Genomic DNA, 27,152 nt, shown 5'->3' with positions numbered 1-27,152 from the left:
CTCTTGACGCTGGATCAAAAACATGTGAGGATGGACATATCAGAAAAATGTTTGCCCCATTTTAGGAGAAACGAACAAGATTTTTTGCACTGGTTTGTGATCACTGATGAAACTTGGGTGCACTACTATACCCCAGAGACAAAACAACAGTCAAAGCAGTGGAAGCATGCTGATTCTCTGCCACCGAAGAAAGCAAAGACAATTCCTTCGGCGTGAAAGGTCATGGCATCAGTGTTCTGGGATGCAAAGGGAATTCTGTTTGTAGATTATTTCCCCACTGGGAAAACTGGAGAATACTATGCTAACCTCCTGGACAAATTGCAACAAAAGATACGCGAAAAAAGGCCAAGGTTAGAAAGGTAGAAAGTCATTTTCTATCAAGACAATGCGCACCCGAATACATGTGCTGTCACCATGGCACAATTACATGAACTAAGGTATAAATTATTGACACACCCACCTTATTCACTTGATATGACTCCATCAGGCTGCCATCTCTTGCCAAAACTGAAAATTTTTCTTGGCGGACTAAGATTCACTTCAAACAAAGAATTGATAGCCGGAGTTGACAACTATTTTGCAGTAATGGAGGAAACACATTTTCGAGAGGAATCAAGGCACTGGAACATCATTGGACCAAGTGGATTAATCTACAAGGAGACTACATTGAAAAATAGAAAAGTTTCCAAGAATTTTTCAACCCACCCTCGTAAAATTTTATGAAGTTTCCAATAGACAGTTATTTTTACACTTTTGTTCATTAAACAGCATACCATTGGTAAATACCAGAACCAATACATCAGCAACAAAGTGCAGAATGTCATATTTCCTGATGTTACATAATTTAAGTTTAGCTAAGTATTATAATGTAATATGTGTTATGAATGGTCATCAGGCAAGGAGCTAAGGCTCGTAATGCATAGCGTAAAGTGGTTCTTGCTTTGTGACTGGTATTGACATTATTAAAACTTAATTTTCATAAGTCAGCCACAGGGACTGCATTGCCTAATACAGCAAGCTGTATACGTCATAATTTAAACTATCTAGTGGACAACAGAAAAGTAGCTGTGGTGCAAAGGCATTACTGTGACACACTTATTGTGTATGATTGTGTTCTACACTACTAGAAAATATGCTGTTCAAGCCATACTAAAATAGCTAATGCACGTGGCCACTGGATGCTCTGTGCGATTATGTACTTGCAGTAACTATTTGTTGTGTGTGCTGCAGCCTCCTCCCCCTGTAAGCCATAAACCACAGCAAATGCAGGTTTAAGCTGATAAATACAAAGCATCTACACAGATAAACTTAAAAATGTTCTAACAAAACCAGAACTTCCAGTCCATTGTTGCAGAGTGACCCCTTTCACAACTTGGTCACCCTTACACAATCTAGTAATGTAACTCCTTTCAGTCTCTGTACAGTCTAACAGTGAACCTCCTTTCAACATCTTATTAATGTGGAGCCATTCATCAACTGTAACTGTTACATGATACTGCACCGAGGAAAGTCACAAACAGTAATTGCCACTGTTGCACACTTGTTCTTGGTCACAAGTGCCTGTATGTTGATGTTCCTTTGGGTGCAACAGTACATGTGACTATCTGTGCGCAATTTAACTTTATGTTAAATTTGACAGCTAGCAAGAGTTATTATGATTCTTCCTGGTTCTGGGTAATGCACTTTCCGCCAAATCTGTGAGCACCAAGTTCCAGAACATATCAGTTTTCGCATTATTGGGAAACGTACCTTGAGGTCATTTTAATAATTTTATAAATTATATAGGAGCTTCACATGGTGGAGGGAGGAATGGAAAAATTTAGGAATAAATAAGTAGAAATAAGCAAGGCTTTGTTCTCTTCGCAGTATTACTTAGGAATTACTATGAAAAAAAAGTGTTCCTGGCACTAAATAATGTGAGAGACTGTTCATCAATGGTCAGTTTATTAAAAGCCAGTAATACATCAGCAGTAAATATGGAGGAAAATCAAATGAAAACACTACCAGAAGAAGGAGCCACTTGTTCCAAAAGCTTGCGTATTTAAATACTTTTAGATTTCTGTTGTCCTTCCACCAGTTGGTGAGTAGATTTTTTACCTTTCAATTACATTATATTTTCAAAAATTGATTATTTTCATTGATAAATAAAAACACCGATGTATTAATTACTATTGAGATGCTTAGACTAACAAATTCGTGATGAAAATCAATTTGAATACTTACACAGTGAGAAACGTCACATAGTTGAACTGCACCCTGAATCAGGACTGAAGCTATTTTTGTAAAACTGAATCACTCTAAAAGACCCAAAAAGATTCACGGTGGGAAGAAATTGGAAGCATTTAATTTTAACTGTTAATGTATCCACTTGAAATTTTTGAACCCCAGGTTAGTAAGTTGAGCTTTGTGACATGTAGTTGCTGAAACTGTCACAAGGTTTAATGCTGGCACAGCACAGAATTAATGAAACAAATTAAGTGTTCAAATTTAAGTGTTTGAGACCAGAGACTTTAGAGAAAATAAATTACTAACCACTATAGTGACCATCATGAAAATAGGCAGATAAAGGTCATCTGTCTGCCCCCGGTAGCTGAGTGGGCAGTGTGACAGAATGTCAATCCTAAGGGCCTGGGTTTGATTCACGGCTGGGTCAGAGATTTTCTCCGCTCTGGAACTGGGTGTTGTGTTGTCCTAATCATCATGCTTTCATCCCCATCATCGCGCAAGTCGCTGAAGTGTCATCAAATTGAAAGACTTGCACCCAGCAAACAGTCTACCCGACGGGAGGCCCTAGTCACATGACATCGTAATCGTGAGGTCGTCTCACCATCTTACAGAATTGCCAGTTAAAGATAATTTCAAATGTTAGTAAAAATTCCAAAATAATATTAAATGTTTCTGTTTTTAGTCTAGAATGTGATAGAGTACTTTACAAAAGAAAATTCTTGCCAGCCATGACAAAAAAATAAATAAATAAATAAAAGCTAACATTACAAGAAATTTTATTTTTACTTCAACCTCTAGGAAAAAGTATATGAACGATCTCAAAGTTTATAGATGCATGTGATACTTACTTTGTCTTGAAAACATAAAAGTATTCTGACATACAAAATAAAATACCATAAGAGCTGTGAAACGAAACAGTCATCACTGGTGAATTTGCATTCTGTTGAACCTTATAGAAACATCCAGTGAGAAAGTTGTGTAGAGGACTGTAACATTAATTTTAGTAACATTTGAGACCTCATTATTGTGTTATCACCAATGAATGCAGTGTCTCCTGGTATCCTACCTCCCCATAAAAAATTTTATTTACTGCTGTTCATCTCTGCACCATCACCCAAAACACCAATACACACAATACAAAAGCAACTGCAGGAACTTTCAGGCCATTACTTCTGTTAAACCCTAACAAGACATATTTATTCACATGGTTTTGTGTAACCTAAATTTTACCTAAGTATACTACAAGACTATTGTCCTTAGCACGCGACAATTGCATTGTTCACAAAAACTTAGCTCTTGCTGATGCAGTGTCTCAGAATGCCATTAAAAATTCTTGTCCCTCATTAAACTTTCTGAACCAACAACATATGAGTGAGAAGATGACAGACAGGTGTCTCTTAGCCAGAATAATTAATTTTACCCTGTATTTTTCTAATCATTGGATACCCTCCTGTGTCGTCACAACCAAGCACAATTTTAGGCACCAACTTTTTGTTAAAATTGTCAATGTCCATAGATTTCTGTTCTCATTTGTAACCTTTTCTCAAAGAATGAAAACACTTCCTCATATTGGGAGTTTCTGCTGATGTTACTGCAGTGTTAATATGGCATACAGCCCATTTGGAAATACCATAAGATTTGTATTACTCCTGGCTTTTACACCATTGGCCAGATCAGTGTTAAAACTTCAGTACATTTGATACGATAGTTTGAGTTTGTTTTCAAATGTCTTTGTCACTGTTTATGCAAGCTGATTGGTATAGCAATACAAACAGACTTTTGCTATTGTTTATGCTCAGTAAAAAACACGAGTCAGTGCATGTTTCCTTGGAAAACTGAAACCGCACTTGAAAACACAATATCGTGTGGGAATGCTGAACGTAAGTTAGTGCTAACCTTCATTGCTACAGTGTGTATGTGGCATCAAAGCTGTGAAATGGACAGATGACAACGATTCGTATCTGAAGATGGCACACAGTGGGTATGACATTGAACTACCTATTTTCATGATGGTCACTATAGTATAAATTTGTTTGGAACAGGAAATGGGTAGCCACTCTGCTTACCCTTTGTGATTACTGAGATATACTCTTTCATTTTTCATGTAATGCAATTCTGAGTTGAGGCAGTCATTTATATTGGTGTCTGATTTTTAGGTAGATGTCATGGCAACAGATGGAGAGCCAGCTGCATTTGTGAGTAAAAGCCTTCGTGAAATGCTGGAAGGTTTGCGTAGACGATCCCAGCAACTTGGAATGCCAGCAGATGGAACTGATTTTCTGAAACTGCCACCACCATATCCGTCACTACCACCAGAACCTGGGGGGTTGTCACAGGTAAGGGCAAGAAAAAACACACATTTTTCCATTACATGAAATGGAATTCAAAATAATCAATGGAACTATTTTCCTTATAGTTTATGATATTAGAAGAGCATTAATTTCACTCTACCATTTTCATGGAGAACCACGTTTTTTAAGTCAGCAATTATTTAGGTGTGTGATGCAAAACTATCACTTACTTTAAAACTGATATTGTCAGGGTTAAATGATGTGCATGAATAGAACAAAATACTTTTGCCTTAAAATGAATGTATTATTTCTCAGAAGCGTAGATAATGATTGACAGAATGTGCTTCCGTACTCCTCTGTAGCAACAGGGTGACTATGTTGGACAAAGGATTACAATTACCATCTACACATGTATTCTTCATGGTGGGAGAACACAATGGGGAAAAGATATCCATATAAAGAGTACAGAAATGAGAGGGAGGATAGGAAAAGAGAGTTGAAGAAGGGAAGATAGAAGCAACAAATTCAAGCAGTAAAAAAGGGAACCTATAAAAGCTACTGATGAAAAGTCAGATGAAAAGACCAGGCAAGAATTTGTAGATGGAATGAAATAGCTGGTAATAACATTTACTTAACTTGCCATGCACCTGTAAATTAATTGGTGAATCGTACATAGCAGTGCAAAATAATGATAATTCATTGGGTTGGTTAGTAAGTGTCAGGCTGCAAAACCAGTTGTCCACGATTCAGCTCCTGTTGGTCCTAGGATTTTTTTCTGTCACTTACTGATTTTTTTTTTATCTACAGCAATAATTTTTTAACATGCAAAATTCGAAATAGGAACCATGGTTTGGAGACCACTCTAAACTGTAGGACCCCTCCTAAAACTGGGTGGGTAAATGAATTCTGAAATCTGAGACTGACAAGGGTATGCAAAGGAAGAGCAAAATGTAGGTAAGCTCTGTATAGTTAAGGCAGAGGCTGTTTCTAAGAATATGGTGTTGTTGTTGTGGTCTTCAGTCCTGAGACTGGTTTGATGCAGCTCTCCATGCTACTCTATCCTGTGTAAGCAACTTCATCTCCCAGTACGTACTACAGCCTACATCCTTCTGAATCTGCTTAGTGTATTCATCTCTAGGTCTCCCTCTATGATTTTTACCCTCCATGCTGCCCTCCAATACTAAATTGATGATCCCTTGATGCCTCAGAACATGTCCTACCAACCGATCCCTTCTTCTAGTCAAGTTGTGCCACAAACTCCTCTTCTCCCCAATCCTATTCAATACCTCCTCATTAGTTACATGATCTACCCATCTAATCTTCAGCATTCTTCTGTAGCACCACATTTTGGAAGCTTCTATTCTCTTCTTGTCCAAACTATTTATTGTCCATGTTTCACTTCCATACATGGCTACACTCCATACAAATACTTTCAGAAATGATTTCCTGACACGTAAATCTATACTCGATGTTAACAAATTTCTCTTCTTCAGAAACGCTTTCCTTGCCATTGCCAGTCTACATTTTATATCCTCTCTACTTCGACCATCATCAGTTATTTTGCTCCCCAAATAGCAAAACTCCTTTACTACTTTAAGTGTCTCATTTCCTAATCTAATTCCCTCAGCATCACCCGACTTAATTCGACTACATTCCATTATCCTCGTTTTGCTTTTGTTGATGTTCATCTTATATCCTCCTTTCAAGACACTATCCATTCCGTTCAACTGCTCTTCCAAGTCCTTTGCTGTCTCTGACAGAATGCAATGTCATCAGCGAACCTCAAAGTTTTTATTTCTTCTCCATAGATTTTAATACCTACTCCAAATTTTTCTTTTGTTTCCTTTACTGCTTGCTCAATATACAGATTGAATAGCATCGGGGAGAGGCTACAACCCTGTCTCACTTCCTTCCCAACCACTGCTTCCCTTTCATGTCCCTCGACTCTTATAACTGCCATCTGGTTTCTGTACAGATTGTAAACAGCCTTTCACTCCCTGTATTTTACCCCTGCCACCTTCAGAATTTGAAAGAGAGTTTTCCAGTCAGCACTGTCAAAAGCTTTCTCTAAGTCTACAAATGCTGTAAACATAGGTTTGCCTTTTCTTAATCTAGCTTCTAAGATAAGTCGTAAGGTCAGTATTGCCTCACGTGTTCCAGTATTTCTATGGAATCCAAACTGATCTTCCCCGAGGTCGGCTTATACCAGTTTTTCCATTTGTCTGTAAAGAATTCGTGTTAGCATTTTGCAGCTGTGGCTTATTAAACTGATAGTTCGATAATTTTCATATCTGTCAACATCTGCTTTCTTTGGGATTGGAATTATTATATTCTTCCTGAAGTCTGAGGGTATTTCGCCTGTCTCATACATTTTGCTCACCAGATGGTAGAGTATTGTCAGGATTGGCTCTCCCAAGGCAGTCAGTAGTACTAATGGAATGTTGTCTGCTCCCGGGGCCTTGTTACGACTTAGGTCTTTCAGTGCTCTGTCAAACTCTTCGTGCAGTATCATATCTCCCATTTCATCTTCATCTACATCCTCTTCAATTTCCATAATATTGCCCTGAAGTACATCGCCCTTGTATAGACACTCTATATACTCCTTCCACCTTTCTGCTTTCGCTTTTTTGCTTAGAACTGGGTTTCCGTCTGAGCTCTTGATATTCATACAAGTGGTTCTCTTTTCTCCAAAGGTCTCTTTAATTTTCCAGTAGGCAGTATCTATCTTACCCCTAGTGAGATAAGCCTCTACATCCTTACATTTGTCCTCTAGCCATGCCTGCTTAGCCATTTTGCACTTCCTGTTGATCTCATTTTTGAGACGTTTGTATTCCTTTTTGCCTGCTTCATTTACTGCATTTTTATATTTTCTCCTTTCATCAATTAAATTCAATATTTCTTCCGTTACCCAAGGATTTCTACCAGCCCTCGTCTTTTTACCTACTTGATCATCTGCTGCCTTCACTACTTCCTCACCCCTCAGAGCTACCCATTCTTCTTCTACTGTATTTCTTTCCCCCCCCCCCCCTCCCCCCCCATTCCTGTCAATTTTTCCCTTATGCTCTCCCTGAAACTCTGTACAACCTCTGGTTCTTTCAGTTTATCCAGGTCCCATCTCCTTAAATTCCCACCTTTTTGCAGTTTCTTCAGTTTTAATCTGCAGTTCATAACCAATAGATTGTGGTCAGAGTCCACATATGCCCCTGGAAATGTCTTACAATTTAAAACCTGGTTCCTAAATCTCTGTCTTACCATTATATAACCTATCTGAAACCTGTCAGTATCTCCAGGCTTCTTCCATGTATACAATCTACTTTTGTGATTCTTGAACCAAGTGTTAGCTATGATTAAGTTATGCTCTGTGCAAAATTCTACCAGACGGCTTCTTCTTTCATTTCTTCAAGGCAGCGTGCACTGGCAGCATGCACAAGCAGCGTGCACAAGGGAGTCATCATCTTCAAACCTTGTTCCACGAAGAGCCTTTCAGTTTCCCAAAGAGATGATAGTCACATGGAGCCAGGTCAGGACTGTAAGGTGGCAGTTTCAGTGTTGTCCATCCAAGTTTTGTGATCGCTTCCATGGTTTTTTGACTGACTTGTGGCCGTGCGTTGTCATGCAACAGCAAAACATCCTCCTTTTGCCGATGTGGTCAAACACGACTCAGTCGAGCTAGAAGTTTCTTCATTGTCATCAAATATGCATCAGAATTTATGGTGGTTCCACTTGGCATGATGTCCACAAGCAAGAGTCCTTTGGAATCGAAAAACACCATAGCCATAACTTTTCCAGCAGAAGGTGTGGTTTGGATTTTTTTTTTCTCGGGTGAATTTGCATGGTTCCACTCCATTGATTGCCTCTTCGTCTCTGGTGAAAAATGATGGAGTCATGTTTCATCACCTGTCACAATTTTTCCAAGAAGTTCATCTCCACCATTCTTGTACTGTTCCAAAAGTTCGCTGAATACCATTTTCCTTGTTTCTTTGTGAGCCACTGTCGACATCCTGGGAACCCACCTGGCACAAACCTTTTTTTAACGCCAATGCTTTCAGTATTCTGCAAACACTTCCTTCCCTTATCCCAACGTAGCATGACAATTCATTCACTGTGATGCGTCTGTCGGCAGTCACCAAATCGTTAACTCTCTGCACATTGTCTGCAGTGTGTGCTTTACGAGGCCTGCTGCTGCGAGGACAATCCTCAGTATTGCCGTGCCCGCTTTCATCACGTAACCTGCTTGCCCACCGACTAACTGTACTGCTATCGACAGCAGCATCTCCATACACCTTTTTCAACCTCTTGTGGATGTTTCCCACTGTCTCGTTTTCACAACACAGGGATTCTATGACAGCACGTTGCTTCTGACAAACATCAAGTGTAGCAGCCATCTTGAAGACATGCTGTGACGGCGCCACTCATGGGAACAGGTTGAACTAAGTTTGAAAACAAATGGGAAGGATGTATCTACGCACTGTAAAACTTTCACATATGCAGAATGAAAACAGTAATTTTTCAAAAACAGTGTGCATTTCTTTTGGAGTGACCCTCGTAATTTATTAATTCAGGTTCAGATTTCTAGAGTAGTATTTAAAATTCTCCTTGCTGGGTTGCACTCTCTCCCATTACTTCAATGTTCTCATCTCTCCTAAAGCATCTGCATTCAGCATCATTCAAACATCTCCAGATTTAGGTTGGAGGACAAGATGGGCAGAGAGAGAGGGAGGGGGGGGGGGGGAGATGGGAAGAGAGACGGGGGAGAAGAAGGAGCAGAAAGAGAGGCAGGGGAGGAAGTGATGGGCAGAGAGAAGCTATTGCCACATGGACTGTGCATTCAAATGTCAGTATTGAGTGTGCTGAGTTTCTGACATCACAGCATAGAAAAATAATTTTGGGGAGTCTTTCCAAGCTTGGAGAGCAATATCAAGCATGACAGATATTCTGAATGTGCATTTGAACATAGGCCAATGAGATGGAAGATCTCCATGTACTTCTCATGCAAGCCATCTCTTTTCCATGCAGAATCAGGGAGATGCCGTATTGGCTTTCAGTTTAAGCCCATATTTGCTGGATTTTATATTATAACCTATTTCCTTCAAATATATCCCATTTCAGAGCCCCAGTAAATTGAGGATCTCTCAAGAAGCCATCGCATATTGGGAAGATTTGTTGTAATAAAATGAGTGCAAACATCAAATTGGTGGTTAAAGATTTTTTTAATTGTGTTGTGTTGTGAAAGTACGGTTTCAGGGCAAAGGCACCCTGAAGGTCTGTCAAAAAAAAAAAACATTGTTCTTGGCACAATGTGTTATAATTAAATGTCAGATAACAACATATCTGCAGCTAAAGCCTTTAGAAGATAGTAACATAAAAGGCAGATTCGTCTATTGCAGAAGTCTAGTGGAGGTTAATGAATGGTGTGTGATGTGTAGCTGGTTCATGTCTCACTATATCCAATTTTTTATTACTCACCTTCACATTTTCTAGGTTCTGAGACTTTCTTATTAATTTAATATAAGCATATTGTATAATATTCGATCTTAATTACTTGCAGTAAATATTTGGTTCTTTCTTGTATAAGGTCTTGTACATCACACGTTCTAAAAATGGTGCTGGTGAACAGAAACAATGATAAAGGAAAAAGTACATTGAGATTTCACTAAAAAGTGAGAATGATGAAATAATTGTATCTTATGTGGATGACAGTTGTAAATTTGCATTGCCTTATTTGGAAGCTTTCATTACATGATGTCCTTAATGACTAGACGTGGAAGTTTCTTTTTCCTCTTATAACATGTTCATGGAGATTGAAGGTTTTTATTTATGTATACTACAGGCAGAGCAGCATAACTATTACATGCCCAGGAATATGTGCATTTCAATAAAGCTATTAAAGGAATTTAATGCCCGTTGATTTCCTAAGCAAATGGTGTGATCTGTGAGCCAAATACAGCTGACAGCTGCCACTGGAGCTTGCTGTGATCATGTGTACATGTTGAGGCCCTTGTACCGTATGCTCAGGCCACATTGTTTCTAAGCACTCGCCAGCACTGTGGAGATGGTCAGCATTTCACTTGTTGAATGATATGGTTCATGTGACAACAGCTGGAAGGAGGATGAGAAGGAGACATGTAGAGAGAACAGCAGGTCTCAAGAATATCAGCACTATGCGGTTTATAACTACCTAGCTCCAATAGGAGCAGAGATACGGGCAAAAACATTTTTATTGCCAACCCCTGGCATATAGGCTGCCCTGAACAATATGTGTGGAAACAGTGTCTGCCAAATCAACTTACTTTGTAGGGTAGCATACACATCAGAGGCAAATGATCTTCAAGCCACTGATACGTAGCCTGCCCTGCGTGACAGGTGTTTTGTGGGAGTAGTATTGCCTCCTGTATTGAACTGTATTGTTGGGGTTACACATGCCAGTGAGTGTGGCTGGGGACAGGTTGAGATAGATAGGGAAGGGGGTGGACAGAGCGAGGAGGAGATGCAAATGGACAGAGAAAGAAGAGGTAGGAGACGTGTATGAGGGAGATGGAAAGTGTAGAGAGATAGTGGTCAGGTGTAAAAGGAATGGGGGGGAATTGGAGCTATTATATTATAAACATGTGTATGTGATTGGGTGGGTGTGTAAAAGAGGTGCAATCGAAAAGTAAAGGGAATTTTTTAATTTTGCAGGCTTTCTTGTTGGTGTACATGTTCCTGATGTATGTTTGCATTTTCAGCTGTGTCCACAGCTCGCGGTCTAGCGGATAGCGTTGCTGCCACTGGATCACGGGGTCCCAGGTTTGATTCCCAGCAGGGTTGGGGATTGTGTTGTCCTCATCATTTCATCATTCCTGACAATGCTAGATTGGAGTGTGAAAAAAATTGGGACTTCGTACTGGTGCTAATGACCGCGCAGTTGAGCGCCCCACATACCAAACATCATCATTATTTTCAGCTGTTTTGAATATTTATTTTATTGTTGACAGTCGAAAAGGCTATAATTGGGCAAATTTTTACTTTTGAAAAAGATGGATCAAGGAATTTTCATAATTTTGCTTGAAAAATGGAATGAAGCGCAGCACTGCATTTGAAATGTTGACTGTGGGTTTTGGTGAATTTGCTATGAGAAAGATGAGATTATGAGTCTCACAAATATTTCAAAGAGGCTCAAGAAGACATTGAAGACAATGAATGCCTTTCAATTACTCTCTGCCCCCTTGCCGCGGCCACACCTCCCTCTCTGCCCGCGACGGCCGTGCCCTCCTCTCTGCCCACCGCATCCCCCTCTCTGCTCACGGTTGCTGCATCCCCCTCTCTGCCTGCCACTGCCTTCTCTCCTATGTCTTTCCACCTGTTGCCACCTCTCTGCTTTCTCTGTCCACCTGTTGCCATATCTCTCTCTCTCTCTCTCTCTCTCTCTCTCTCTCTCTCTCTCTCTCTCTCCCCCCCCCCCTCTCTCTGTCCGCCTGTTGCCATCTCTTCCACTTTCTGTCCATCTCCGCCTCTCCCCTCTATATCTCCATCTACTTCTAGAACCACCTTTCTTTCCTGTCCCCTCTCTTTGTCCACCTTCTGTTCCCACCTCTCTTTGTCTTCCGCCTCCTCCTCCTCCTCCTCCTCTCTCTGTCCATCTCCTTTCCCCCTCCTCTGCCCATCTCTTATGTCACCCCATTTGCACCCCTACCTCCATGTCAGTGGCGATGATTCTTACCCCTACAGTACTTCTTTCCAAACAATAAGTGGTGTGTGTACAAAGTTTGATTGTAAACCACTAGTGGTTTAGGAGGAGACAGGTAAACCCGTGATACAGTTATGGATCTGAGACATGCCATTTTGTGCTTTGTACTGTGGCAGTAAGAATTATTTATAATTACATCTGTCGTGGTAGGTTTTGGGTTAATTTTAAAACCATGCTTTTGATTCAAGTTTTTATTCTAAGAACAAGAAAACTGATGCTCTCATGTCTGCTACTCGATAGTGAATTTAATATTGGGGTTCATGTTCCTTATTGCATTTGCAAACTAGTCTATTTCATCCACTGTTCCATAGAAGAGGGTGATTATATCATATCTGTAACTTTTGCAATAAATTAGTTTATCTTTTAAATGGGCATTGGCACGGAAAAACTTATTTTTCATGTGGTTTATGTAAATAACAGCTAAAAGCCCTGCAAGAGACTGTTTTCCATTGGTAGATCATCTGGCTGCCTGTAGATTTTCTTGTTGAATTAGTAGTTATGTGCGAGAATTAATTCTAATGTCTGTGAGTTCATATATCTCTGCCTTGTTAAGTTTGTTTCTTTAGTAAATTGCACTTAATTATTTAAGTAGTATCATGGACAGATATATGAAGGTCTGTTCAAAAAATTCTGGAACATTCGTAATTTTGCACCAATGGTGTATTGAAATTAAATGCGGTTGGCAGCGCTGCACACTCCTGTGTATAATGTGTAACTGCCAGAAGTTTCATCGTTGTACGTCTGTTAGTTATTGTTCAGTCCTGTATTGAGTAGAACATTGTGTTGCACAGTTTGCGAATTTTGAGATAGCAGGATTAGAAGAGCAATTCCTCTGCATTAAATTTTGTGTGTATCTCAAGAAAACCTTTACCGAGACAAACCAAATGATGCAGGAAGCCTACTGTGGTGAGTGCTTAAGCTGTGCTGAGTATTACAAATGGTTCTCATCGTTTAAAAATGCCCAGATGGAAGTTGTAGATGATATATAAATGACCTAGTAGATAGTGTCGGAAGTTCCATGCGGCTTTTCGCGGATGATGCTGTAGTATACAGAGAAGTTGCAGCATTAGAAAATTGTAGCGAAATGCAGGAAGATCTGCAGCGGATAGGCACTTGGTGCAGGGAGTGGCAACTGACCCTTAACATAGACAAATGTAATGTATTGCGAATACATAGGAAGAAGGATCCTTTATTGTATGATTATATGATAGCGGAACAAACACTGGTAGCAGTTACTTCTGTAAAATATCTGGGAGTATGCGTGCGGAACGATTTGAAGTGGAATGAACATATAAAATTAATTGTTGGTAAGGCGGGTACCAGGTTGAGATTCATTGGGAGAGTCCTTAGAAAATGTAGTCCATCAACAAAGGAGGTGGCTTACAAAACACTCGTTCGACCTATACTTGAGTATTGCTCATCAGTGTGGGATCCGTACCAGATCGGGTTGACGGAGGAGATAGAGAAGATCCAAAGAAGAGCGGCGCGTTTCGTCACAGGGTTATTTGGTAACCGTGATAGCGTTACGGAGATGTTTAACAAACTCAAGTGGCAGACTCTGCAAGAGAGGCGCTCTGCATCGCGGTGTAGCTTGCTCGCCAGGTTTCGAGAGGGTGCGTTTTTGGATGAGGTATCGAATATATTGCTTCCCCCTACTTATACCTCCGGAGGAGATCAAGAATGTAAAATTAGAGAGATTAGAGCGCGCACGGAGGCTTTCAGACAGTCTTTCTTCCCGCGAACCATACGCGACTGGAACAGGAAAGGGAGGTAATGACAGTGGCACGTAAAGTGCCCTCCGCCACACACCGTTGGGTGGCTTGCGGAGTATAAATGTAGATGTAGATGTAGATGTAGAACCTCGTTCAGGATGCCCTTCCACGTATACCAATGATGCTCATGTTAATGTCAATGAAATTGTGCCTGCCAATCAAAGGCTGACTCTCCGAGAGATAGCAGAAGAATGTAACATTTTAGTTGGATCGTGTCGTGAAGTCCTGACATAGCATCTTGGAATACATCATGTTGCCACCAAATTCATCCCACAGCTCACGAGTCAAGACCAGAAAGACTTTTGCCTTGCAATCTGTAAAGAGCTTTTGGATTACACAAATGAGCATGAGATGTTCCTTAGGAGAATCTTAACCAGTGATTAAACATTGGTCTACGGGTATGATGTTGAGACCAAAGTTCAGTCTTCACAGTGACTTGGGAAATGTTCTCCAAGACCAAGAAAAGCTAGTCAGGTCAGGTCAAATTAAATGTCAAAGCCGAGCTGGTAGTTTTCTTTGACTCGGAAGGATTAGTTCAGTATGAATTCGTGCCATAGGGACAAACTATTAATCGATGATACTATTGGGACATGTTGAAACGCCAGTGAGAAAATGTGAGAAGTAAACGTCCTGAAATATGATAAGGCAATTCGTGGCTCTTGCATAATGATAATGCATCCGTACCTTCATGCCTGTTGGTGAGACTATTGCACAAAAAACAAAATTACTGTGCTGTCTCATCCTCTGTAATCTCCAGATCTGGCCCCTACGGACTTTTTTTTTATTTTCATAGATTAAAACCCAGTTGAAAGGATGAAGATATGCAGTGGTAGACAAGATAAAAGAAAATTTGCAGATGGCACTTCACCAATCCAGCAAGAGGCATACCAAGACAGGTTCTGGAAGTGGAAACGGTGTTGGGAGTGTTGTATCAATTGGGGAGGAAAGTATTTTGAAGGAAACCGTACACAATAAGTAAAAGGTAAGCTTAGAAAAATTTTATGGATAAAGTTCAGAATTTTTTGAATAGACCTCATATCGGTGTACGGCTTCACAACATCCAGATATGCAAATGTCGCATTGTCTGGTACGAGGTGCATTCAAGTTCTAAGGCCTCCGATTTGTTTTCTCCGGACTGGAAAGAGATAGAAACATGCGCATTGTTTTAAAATGAGGCCGCGTTCATTGTCAATACATCCCAGAGATGGCAGCACCGTACAGCAGATAGAATTTTATCACCAGCGGCGAGAATGAGAACTGTTTTAAATACTTAAAATTGCGACGTTTTCCTTACTTGAACAGCGTGCAATCATTCGTTTTCTGAATTTGCGTGGTGTGAAACCAATTGAAGTTCATCGACAGTTGAAGGAGACATGTGGTGATGGAGTTATGGATGTGTCGAAAGTGCGTTCGTAGGTGCGACAGTTTAATGAAGGCAGAACATCGTGTGACAACAAACCAAAACAACCTCGGGCTCGCACAAGCCGGTCTGACAACATGATCGAGAAAGTGGAGAGAATTGTTTTGGGGGATCGCCGAATGACTGTTGAACAGATCGCCTCCAGAGTTGGCATTTCTGTAGGTTCTGTGCACACAATCCTGCATGACGACCTGAAAATGCAAAAAGTGTCATCCAGGTGGGTGCCACGAATGCTGACGGACGACCACTTGGCTGCCCGTGTGGCATGTTGCCGAGCAATGTTGACGCGCAACAACAGCATGAATGGGACTTTCTTTTCGTCAGTTGTGACAATGGATGAGACGTGGATGCCATTTTTCAATCCAGAAACAAAGCGCCAGTCAGCTCAATGGAAGCACACAGATTCACCGCCACAAAAAAAATTTCGGATAACCGCCAGTGCTGAAAAAATGATGGTGTCCATGTTCTGGGACAGCGAGGGCGTAATCCTTACCCATTGTGTTCCAAAGGGCACTACGGTAACAGGTGCATCCTACGAAAATGTTTTGAAGAACAAATTCCTTCCTGCACTGCAACAAAAACGTCCGGGAAGGGCTGCGCGTGTGCTGTTTCACCAAGACAACGCACCCGCACATCGAGCTAACGTTACGCAACAGTTTCTTCGTGATAACAATTTTGAAGTGATTCCTCATGCTCCCTACTCACCTGACCTGGCTCCTAGTGACTTTTGGCTTTTTCCAACAATGAAAGACACTCTCCGTGGCCGCACATTCACCAGCCATGCTGCTATTGCCTCAGCGATTTTCCAGTGGTCAAAACAGACTCCTAAAGAAGCCTTCGCCGCTGCCATGGAATCTTGGTGTCAGCGTTGTGAAAAATGTGTACATCTGCAGGGCGATTACATCGAGAAATAACGCCAGTTTCATCGATTTCGGGTGAGTAGTTAATTAGAAAAAAAGTCGAAGGCCTTAGAACCTGAATGCACCTCGTATGTGCACATCAATGATGTCATAAATTCTTGGGAATTTCTGATGGAAGAATTGTTTTCAAGTGTGTAAAAGTTACTGAGGATATATTTAAGCTTCTTTGAAATGTAATATGGAGGGCTTTTCGTTGAATTAATAATGAGTCATATTGGGCAATAAGGTTCATGAATTTTTGGCCGAGATCTTAGTTTAGGTGGAAAGGGGTTCATGACGAAGTTATGTTGGTCATTATCATCTGATAAAAGATAGTTCCTAATTATTTCATTAGTTGAAGTTGATATTTGAATCTGATGTCAGTCTTAAGTTAATTATTTAATTATGTTATTTTGGAGAAAGAATTCTATGATTTTGCTGATATAATCACCTTAATATATGACTACTGCAGTGTTACCTTTATCACCTTTACAACTTTCAATGCTCAATGTCATATTATTTGCTTATTTTCCATGCTGCTGTGTATACTTGCAGTCAGTGTACAAGAAATTCAAATTAAAAAGCATTTAATTGGATAGATAAAAAAATCTACTCACCAATTGGTGGCGGAACATACACATAAAAGATGGTTGTAATTGGCAAGCTTTCAGAGCCAGTGGCTCCCTATTCAGACAGAAGGGTTGAAGGGGAACAAGAGGGGTGTAGGAAAAGGACTGGAGAGGTCTAGGAAAATAGGTAGATTTCGAGAAAGTCACCCAGAACCTCGGTTCACGGGAGATTTACTGTACGGGATGAGAAGGAAAGACTGGTTGATGGCAATTGCATCGGATGGGATTTGAAAACCTGAGAGCTTAAAGGTGGAAGACAGCATAACATGCAGACAGAGATTACTGCTTAAAAATCATGCATGAGTTAATGAGAGTGAAAAGCTAAGTGCATTGTACGTAACAGGTGGAGGTGGCAGTGAAAAAAAAAATAGGTAGGAAAGACAATGATAGATGTAGAAAACTAAAATTGAGTGAAGCCAAGAGTAGTTATAATGGAGAAATTCTGAGACGGGAGAAATTAACGTAAATTAAGCCAAGGTGTATGGCAAGAACCTAGGACATGTTTTAGTGCTAGTTCCCACCTGCAGAGTTCTGAGAAACTGGTTTCTGGGGGAAGAATCCAGATGGCGCATGTGATGAAATAGATGCCAAGGTCGTGAATGAAATGTTGTAGAGCTTGCTCTGCAACAGTATATTGGGAGTTGCCATTATACCCTCTCTGCCTATGCCCATTCATCCTAATTGATAATTTGGTGGTAGTCATGCTGATGTAGAAGGCCGGCCAGTATTTACATAATAGGTGGTATATGACATGTTGTTTTGCAGGTGGCTCTTTACCTTTGATAGTATATGTTTTGACAGTTACAGGGCTGTTATAGGTAGTGGTACTGTTATAGGTAGTGGTAGGAGGGTGCATAGGGCAGGTCTTGCAGCGGGGATGATCACAGGGGTAGGAGCCATAGGGTATGGAGATCCGTGCAGAAGGAGCATAGGGTCTGACAAGAATATTGCAGAGTTGTAACATCTAAAGCACTCACCCCTCCTGAATAATCTATATTATTTAAAGGTCTCACTTTCAGCCCTAAACCTGCATTATCCACCACCACTACCTCAAGATCATCCCTTACAATCCTTTCAAGAATTCTTCACATCCAACACTGCTTCACAACCCTTCCCCAGGTGCCTACAACATGACCATAACCTGTCATCTGACATGCTCTACATTCTCTAAAAGCTGATGACTCCGTCATTATCCTTCCAGCAGACAAAGGCTCTACCACTCTAGTACTTGACTGAAAGGAGTGTTAGTGAAGGTCTACACCAGCTAAATGACACTTCTACAACGTCTGCCATCAAGTCCCATCCCTTTGATTCAAACTGACCTGCAGTCCCTCCTTAAAACATCACGCCCCTCACAAGGACTAACACCTCAATCCATAGAACTTCTCACCCCATCCAAACCACGCACCCCCAACGTCTACCTTCTTCCTAAGATCCACAAACCCAATCATCCTGGCCATCCTATAGTTACTGGCTTCAAAGCACCCACTGAGCATATATCTGCCTTAGTTGATCAACACCTGCAACCCAAAGTACAGAGACTCCTCTCCTACATCAAAGATACCAACCATTTTCTAGATCTTCTGAAATCCGTGCCTGTCCCACTCCCACCACACACCTTGCTTGTCACCATTGATGCCACTTTCCCCTATACCAACATCCTCCACGTACATTGTTGGTCTGCTGCTGAACATTTCACCGGCCACCTGATTCCAAACCTATGACATGCTTCCTACTTGCCTTAATCAATTTCGTATTTAACAACTACCACTTCACTACTTCACCTCCCCAATGTTATTCAATCTGTATATTGAGCAAGCAGTAAAGGAAACAAAAGAAAAATTCGGAGTAGGTATTAAAATCCATGGAGAAGAAATAAAAACTTTGAGGTTCGCCGATGACATTGTAATTCTGTCAGAGACAGCAAAGGACGTGGAAGAGCTGTTGAACGGAATGGATGGTGTCTTGAAGGGAGGATATAAGATGAACATCAACAAAAGCAAAACGAGGATAATGGAATGTAGTCGAATTAAGTCGGGTGATGCTGAGGGAATTAGATTAGGAAATGAGACACTTAAAGTAGTAAAGGAGTTTTGCTATTTGGGGAGCAAAATAACTGATGATGATCGAAGTAGAGAGGATATAAAATGTAGACTGGCAATGGCAAGGAAAGCGTTTCTGAAGAAGAGAAATTTGTTAACATCGAGTATAGATTTAAGTGTCAGGAAATCATTTCTGAAAGTATTTGTATGGAGTGTAGCCATGTATGGAAGCGAAACATGGACAGTAAATAGTTTGGACAAGAAGAGAATAGAAGCTTTCGAAATGTGGTGCTACAGAAGAATGCTGAAGATTAGATGGGTAGATCACATAACTAATGAGGAAGTATTGAATAGGATTGGGGAGAAGAGAAGTTTGTGGCACAACTTGACCAGAAGAAGGGATCGGTTGGTAGGACATGTTCTGAGGCATCAAGGGATCACCAATTTAGTATTGGAGGGCAGCGTGGAGGGTAAAAATCGTAGGGGGAGACCAAGAGATGAATACACTAAGCAGATTCAGAAGGATGTAGGTTGCAGTAGGTACTGGGAGATGAAGAAGCTTGCACAGGATAGAGTAGCATGGAGAGCTGCATCAAACCAGTCTCAGGACTGAAGACCACAACAACAACAACAACAACAACTTCACCTTTGAGTGGCAGACATACCGACAGATCAGGGGTACAGCCATGGGAACCAAGATGGCGCCTTCCTATGCCCACCTTTTCAGGAATCACTTGGAGGGAGCTTCCCTGGGTCCATAAATCTTCAGCTGTTGGTTTCATTTCAATACATAGATGACATCTGTACCATATGGATTTGTGGTGAGGCTGACCTGCTAAAATTCCTGGAATCTCTGAATACTTTCTCCCAATTAATTTTCACATGGTCCTATTCCGAATCCAATTCAACTTCCGTTGAAGTTGATTCCATCCTTACCGAAGGCCAGCTACACACTTCCATCCACATTAAACCTACCAACAAACAACAGCACATTCTGACAACTGCCATCCTTTCTATGTCAAATATTCCGTCCCTTACAGCCTTGGCATCCAAAGCAAATATATTTGTTCGGATGCAGACTCTTAACAGCAATACACCACCATTCTCACCTCAGCCTTCACTGCATGTAATTACCCCACCAGTCTAGTGAAAAAGCAGATTTCTAGGGCCATCACATCCAATCCTGGTACTGCTGATCCCTCCAAAAAAAGACTTTGATGCACACCACTGGTGACTCAGTATTATCCTGGTCTGGAATGTGATAATCAGCTACTTCAACAGGGCCATTACTTCCTAAAATTGTGCCCTGAAATGAGATCCATTCTGTCTGAAGTTTTGCCCACCACACCTAGAATAGCTTTCTGTCGCCCTCGCAATCTCCGCAATATTTTTGTCAGACCCTGTGCTCCTCCTGCACCTATCTCCCTACATTATGGCTCCCTACCCTGTGACCATCCCTGCTGTAAGACTTGTCCTATGCACCATCCTACCACCACCTATGACAGCCATGTAACTGGTAAAACATATACTATCAAAGGGAGAGTCACCTGCGAACCGAAAAGTCATATACCAGCTGTTATGTGAACACTGTTCGGCCTTCTACATCAGCACAACTACCACCAAATTATCAATAATGATGAATAGGCATAGGCAGATGGTGTATACCGACAACTTGCAATGTCCTGTTGCAGAGCATACTCTACAACTTGACATTCGTGATCCCAGCGCCTATTTCACCACGCATGCCATCTGGATTCTTACACCAGTCACCAGTTCCTCAGAAATCCACAGGTGGGAACTAGCACTACAACATGTCCTTGGTTCTTGCCACCCACCTGGCTTTAATTTACATGAATTTCTTCCGTCTCAGAATTTCTTCGTTGTAGCTACTCTTTGCTTCTCTCTGTCTTAGTTTTCTGCATCTTTCATTGTCTTTCCCATATGCCTCTCTCTCTCTCTCTCTCTCTCTCTCTCTCTCTCTCTCTCTCTCTCTCTCTCTCTCTCCCCCCCCCTCTCTCTCTCTCTCTCACCCTCTCCCCCCCTCTCCCCCCTTGCCTCCCTCCCTCCCTCCCCCCTCCTTTTTTTCCACTCCCCCCCTCCTTTTTTTCCACTGCCCCCCTCCCACCTCTGTTACCCCAAAATCTACCACTTTTTCCTAGATCTCTAGTCCTTTTTCTTCGCCCCTCTTCCTTCCCCTCCAACCCATTTGCCTGAAGAAGGAGCCACTGATTCCGAAAGATTGCCAATCACAACAGTTTTTTTATGTCAGTGTTCTGCCACCACTTGGTGAATAAATTTTTTATCTATCCAATTGAATAATTTTATCTATAATTGATTGTTTTTGTTGTTGTAAAATGTAATGTGATAAAAACAAATATTGGTGTTTGGTGTACAGCTTAACTATATGAGAATGAGAAGCAGTTAAATAGTGAATAAGCTAATAAGCTTAAGTTGCTGGTTTGGAAAGGGGAGGGAAGCAACAGTTATCAATGCCTGAAATGACCATCATTTGTGAACATTGATAATTATGTAGATTACTTGACAAATTGTCAGTAATTCTTTGTTATGGAGAACTCTTGTCTCTCTTAACTTTACACTGAGTTTGATTTTATAAATCCTGATGGAGCTCTGATGAAGCTTGAGTCAAGTCATTATACAGTCCAGGTGTTCAAGAAAAACTTTCTTGTGTCCACCCCTGCTCCTTTTGTATATTTATCAAAATTATCAGATATTTGCCAGATGAAAGTAACTGTGTTTTCTGATTTTTGTTGCCTGAAATGAAGCAATTAGCTCTCCACTCATTGGTGAGTTTGTGCCTGGCTACCATAGGTCCCCAGCCTTTTCAGCACCTCTTCCCTTCCCATGCTGTGTGTCTAGTGTTCTGCTATTCTTTTTCCCATTCCTTGGGGAACATATCTTGGGTATTTTCAGGAATGCATTCTGAAGTTTTGTGTAACAGTTGATGGGGTAACACACAATTCCCAGCCCAGGGTCGAAAGGTAGGGTTCATACCCCCTGATACAGACCAGGCCTGGGGAAGTATGATTGCCTGAGCTGCTACCTTCGCAATGGGCAATTGCTCCCTCTATCTGGAGTTCAGGAGGTGTGACCTGAGGTGTGAACAGTCACCTAAGACAGGTGAGTCCATCTCTGAGGGAGCCCCCAGTCAGAAGGAGCATGCCATCGGACATGCTGGCAATCATGGGGGATTTTTTCGCAATGGGCAAATCATCTTCCTCTCAGTCTACATCTAACAAACGTAAATGGAATGAGGCTAAAGATTCAATGACTCTGCAAGCTGCATCTTAGTTCCTCATGGTGTCATGTACTGAAGAAATTCAGTCTTGTGCTACAGTTAATCCAATTATTATTCAGAAAGGTGTTGATACAATTGCAGGTCCTGTGAATTCCTGCGCTCATTTATGAAATGAGACTTTGCTTCTAGAGACCAATTGTGATATTCAAGCCCAACAATTGCTTGCAGCTTCGCTCTTCCACAAATATCCTGTTCGTGTCAAGACACGTCGTATTCTGAATTCTTCACATGGTGTTATTTACACTCGGCTGCTTGATGGTCTGGCCAAGGGGGAATCAAACATTATCTCTAATCAGGGTGTCACTGCAGTCCACTGGATAACGAAAAAGGTTAGTGCAAACGTAGTGCCTACACACATCCTTTTTCTCACATTTGATCAATTAGTGCTTCGATCGAAGATTAAGATCATCACAACCTGACCATACATTCCAAACCTAGCCAAATGTGTTATTTGTGGTAGAGATGCTCATGAGAGCAATCGCCCACCACTGCCACACCCCCCCCCCCCCACCCCTCTTTATCAATTGTAATGGCGACCTTGCTGCCTCATACCATGCGGCCAACAAGCATCTGTGTCTTCATCTGCCAACTATGAAGGCTCTCAGAAATCGAACAAAGGCAAATGGTCTTCTCCTTCCCCGACTCAGAAATCCTCTTCAACACTGTCGCCATGTGATACCCTCACCAAGCCGACCTCCATTTTTACCAGTGCACACTGCCAGCCATTTTTCTGCCCTAGAGTCCTCAGGCAGACCCAAGGAAAATGCTGACACCTCCATAGGTTTCATGGAACAGGATCCTTCAGCATCTGCACCCTGTAGCATTGACTCTTCGAAGGCTGGCACTCGGCAGCAGCTGAGGTGACTGCCCTTCATTTGTTCCCTCCTCCACATTCCCCTTTATGTTCTTCTCCAGTGGAACATTTGTGGTATTAGATCCAATAAAGACAAAACTACGGCTGCTCTTGGAATCACAGTGTCTGATTGTTTTCTGCCTCCAAGAAACTAAATTGTGTCCTCAAAATCGCTTCAACCTCATGTGTTTCCTTTTGGTATGCTTTGACCTTCCCCCTGAGGATGACTTTCCAACTCGTGGGGGAGTCATTCTGCTCATTCGGGATGACATCCATAACCAAACCATCTCAGTGAATACCCAGCTGCAAGCTGTTGCAGTCCACATTTCAGACTATCTCCAGATTATTAGTCAGCTCCCTCACCCCTTTTTGCTGCTGGGTGATTTTAATGCCCACTATCCCATTTGTGGCTCTTCGAGAGCCTATTCAAGAGGTTCCTTCTTCGCTGACCTGCTTGGTTAATGCAACCTGATCTGTCGTAACACTGGAGCACCCAAATTACTATTAGACTCCATGCACATCTATTGTCATTTGGACCTCTTGTTTTGCACTGCCCAGCTTGCCTGTCTTCTTAACTAGTCCATTCACTCCAACAAGTGCTTGACCAACTATTTCCCATGCACTATCCATTTGCTGACTCTTACCCCTTTTACATGTAAACCCAATTGGCACCTTTCTAAGGACAACTGAGGCTTTACTCTACCCGGCAACCTTTGCTGAACACCATTTCCACGGTTGTGATTACCAGGTAGAGTACCTTACAAACGTTGTCTTACTACCACAGAATGTACCATACCTCACACTACTTCTATACTGTGCCATGTCCCGGTCCCCTGGTGGACTGAGGCATGCTGCGATGCAATTCACACATGGAGACGTGCTCTTCACATTTTTAACCATCATCCTATGATGGCGAACTGTATTCGTTATAAGCTGTTGCATGTGCAGTGTCGCCACATTCTTCGGGGTAGCAAAAACGCTAGCTGGACTTCCTTTGCTAGTTCTTTTAACAGTTTCACTCCCCCTTTCATCGTATGAGCAACCTCTCTCAACTCCCTGGCACCAAGATTCATTCCCCAATTGCAATCTACTAACCACTGCACAAAATGCATTTTGTGCACGCCAAGCTGCAGTTGACCATCTCATCACTTTGTCAACCCATGTCATGAACAATTTTCTGTGTAAATATCAGACACTGGATGTGTTCCTTGATTTGGAGAAAGCCTACAACACCTATGTACTCTGATCATGTGTGGCTTCCGAGGCCACTTGCTCCATGTCTTTCAGGAATTTTTAAAAGACAGAGTTTTCAAGGTAGGTGTGAGTTCAGCCTTGTCCTTTTTGCTGTGCCATTAGCCCTATTGAGGCCTGTCTTGTGCCAGGCATCTTCAGCACCCTTTTTGTCAACGACTTTGCGATCTAATTCAGTTCTCCATGGACTTATCCCCTTGAGTGGCATCTTCAGCGATATCTTAAACTTCTGTACTCATGGAGCACTGACAATGGCTTTCGATTTTCCACTGATAAAACTGTTTGCATGAATTTCTGACAGTGCAGTGGTTTTCTTCCACTGCCTTTACATCTTGGGCCTGTTGTTCTTCTGTTCACTGAAACTGCAAAATTCCTGGAGCTCTTGGTTGATAGATAACTGTCTTGGTCCTCCCACGTCTTACTTGGCCGTACGTTGTACCCGGTACCTTGATCTCCTATGCATCCTATGCGCTACTTCCTGGGGATTAGATCAAACCACCATCCTCCATTTATATCAATCCCTTGTCCGTTTGAAACTAGACTATGGGTGCTTCATTTATTCATCTACACATCCATCCAGCCGGCCGGAGTGGCCGAGCGGTTCTAGGCGCTACAGTCTGGAATCGCGCGACCGCTACGGTCGCGGGTTCGAATCCTGCCCGGACATGGATGTGTGTGATGTCCTTAGGTTAGTTAGGTTTAAGTAGTTCTAAGTTCTAGGGGCTGATGACCTCAGAAGTTAAGTCCCATAGTGCTCAGAGGCATTTGAACCTCCATCCATCTTCCGCTGACTTAACACTATCCACCATTGTAGAACCACCACTTTCCATTTTAATTACTTCTCTAAATTGAGAGTAACATGTGGATAGAAATGTATTTTGCTGCAAACTGCTAATTTTGAAAGTGCACCACTATACAGATTTTTTAAAATATAAACTATAATTAAAATCACCAATCTTATATCTCTTACAGATTAGTGCTCCTACAGATGTGACAGATACATCTGCTGCTTATGCATCACTCAGTGAACCAGAGACTGCAATTTTGAAGCTTGGTTATAATCATAAAGGGAAAAACCTCATATGGCCTACATAATTCAGCGTCATTAGGCTTTGTCTGGTTCGGAGCATCCTACAAAAGCACTGAAGATAGTGCTAGACATGATGTGAGGTTAATCTCATGAAGAATTCTTTTAAAATGATGAAATTTCAGAATTCACTAGTGTCACTAAACTGAAACAAAGTGCGCAGTGATTCATACATGTGGAAACTTTCAGAAACATGTGTACATATAATTATGGAGGGAGTTAATGCAGCATGATTTGCAGAATTGTTATTTTTATTGTTTTGATGTAAGGTTTTGATGAAACATTCACAGATGAATTTTAAACTGAAGCTAGATGCTCATTTCTTCCAATGAAAAAAATTAATTACTTTTTTCACCACTCTTAAGGAATGACATAATATGTCAAAGAAGTGCTATGTTGTTCATTCACAATTTCACGTGAAGTCAAATCATGTAATGTAATTTTAATTTGACAAAATGTTAATAAACATACATAAATATTGTTGTACCTTAATGTCGTGAAGTCCTTTACCTTTAAAGATATAATTTCGATTTTTTTTTTTTTTTTAACCTTCTGTCGGACGCGGCCGTTCAAATTGATACACCTCGAAGTTTACTGTAAATTATTTGTCAACGAGTGGCAGCACTGATGCATACTTGCTAGTAGCTAGCCTATTCCGAACTCTTGTCATTGTTGTGTGCTTCAGTGTCGATACGACTGCTCTGTTGTCGATATATGTGCTGATTGATCAGTTTGATACACTGCGCCCGTTCATGTTGCATTTCAACAATTCATTTCTTTGGTTATCAACATAACTTAGTAAGTAGTACAATGTTAATATACAATGTGTGATGCACTTATTTTCTTTTTGGACCGTTTAATCGTCAGTTAAGAATGTTTGAGTATCAGGTATCAAATTGATACACTGCGCCTGAGTGCGTTATTTTATAGGAATTTTATCATTTTAGGTGTGGGACACTTGATCATGTCAGGCTACAGTAAGACGTACAACCTCCTTGACCCAAATCATGTTGCAGAAATGCAAAAAATGTTGTTCGAAGAGGATAATGATGAAGTTCAAGAGGATTCTGAAGATGAAGTAGACACAGATTGTGATGACGCAGGTGAAGTTCAGCAGGAAGATTCAGAAACAGAGGAAAATGACGAGGAAGTACTTGAAGAACGCCAACATTATTATACTGGAAGGGACAAAGAGACAAAATGGAATAAAGTTCCCCTGTCGCAGAGAGTACGTTTCAGGGCCCACAATATTATTCTAAAGTTACCTGGTCCTATAGGTACGGCAAAAGCATTGAGAACGCCTTTGGAATGTTGGAAATGCCTTGTAGATGATGACTTTTTGTCAATTATAGTTCTGTATACCAATCAGTATATTGAGAGCATCAAAGCTTCTTTTCAGCGAGAGAGAGATGTAAAACCTATAGATATTATTGAATTAAAAGCTTTCATTGGTCTTCTGTTTTTGGCTGGTGTTAACAAAAGAAACAGACAAAGTTTAGAAGATCTGTGGGGAAGTGATGGGGGTGGAATTGAAAAATTTTGTCTCGTTATGAACATAAAACGTTTCAAATTCATCATGCTGTGCCTTAGATTTGACAATCGTGTGACTCGCAACGAAAGGAGAAAATTGGACAAGATAA

The 27,152-nt window shown here is 41.2% G+C and overlaps 1 protein-coding gene across 3 annotated transcripts in view; it reads left to right on the top strand.

The window, feature by feature from the left end:
• LOC126095318 (uncharacterized) overlaps positions 1 to 25,998 on the top strand; it is a 156,460-nt gene extending 130,462 nt beyond the window's left edge. For 2 of the 3 annotated variants that reach the window (XM_049910122.1, XM_049910123.1), the window contains 2 exons: positions 4,383 to 4,562; positions 25,398 to 25,998. In XM_049910122.1, coding sequence (XP_049766079.1) covers positions 4,383 to 4,562; positions 25,398 to 25,520 — 303 coding nt within the window. In that variant the 3' untranslated portion in view covers positions 25,521 to 25,998. Of the gene's footprint in view, positions 1 to 4,382; positions 4,563 to 14,808; positions 14,998 to 25,397 lie in introns of all 3 variants that reach the window. The other variant, XR_007521956.1, reaches the window with a different exon arrangement.
• Positions 25,999 to 27,152: the final 1,154 nt, after the last annotated feature.

The sequence above is a fragment of the Schistocerca cancellata genome, chromosome 8 (assembly GCF_023864275.1).
Source record: "Schistocerca cancellata isolate TAMUIC-IGC-003103 chromosome 8, iqSchCanc2.1, whole genome shotgun sequence".
Classification (NCBI taxonomy): domain Eukaryota; kingdom Metazoa; phylum Arthropoda; class Insecta; order Orthoptera; family Acrididae; genus Schistocerca; species Schistocerca cancellata.
The sequence above is the reverse complement of the archived record's forward strand: the minus strand, read 5'-3'. Positions and strand labels throughout refer to the sequence as shown.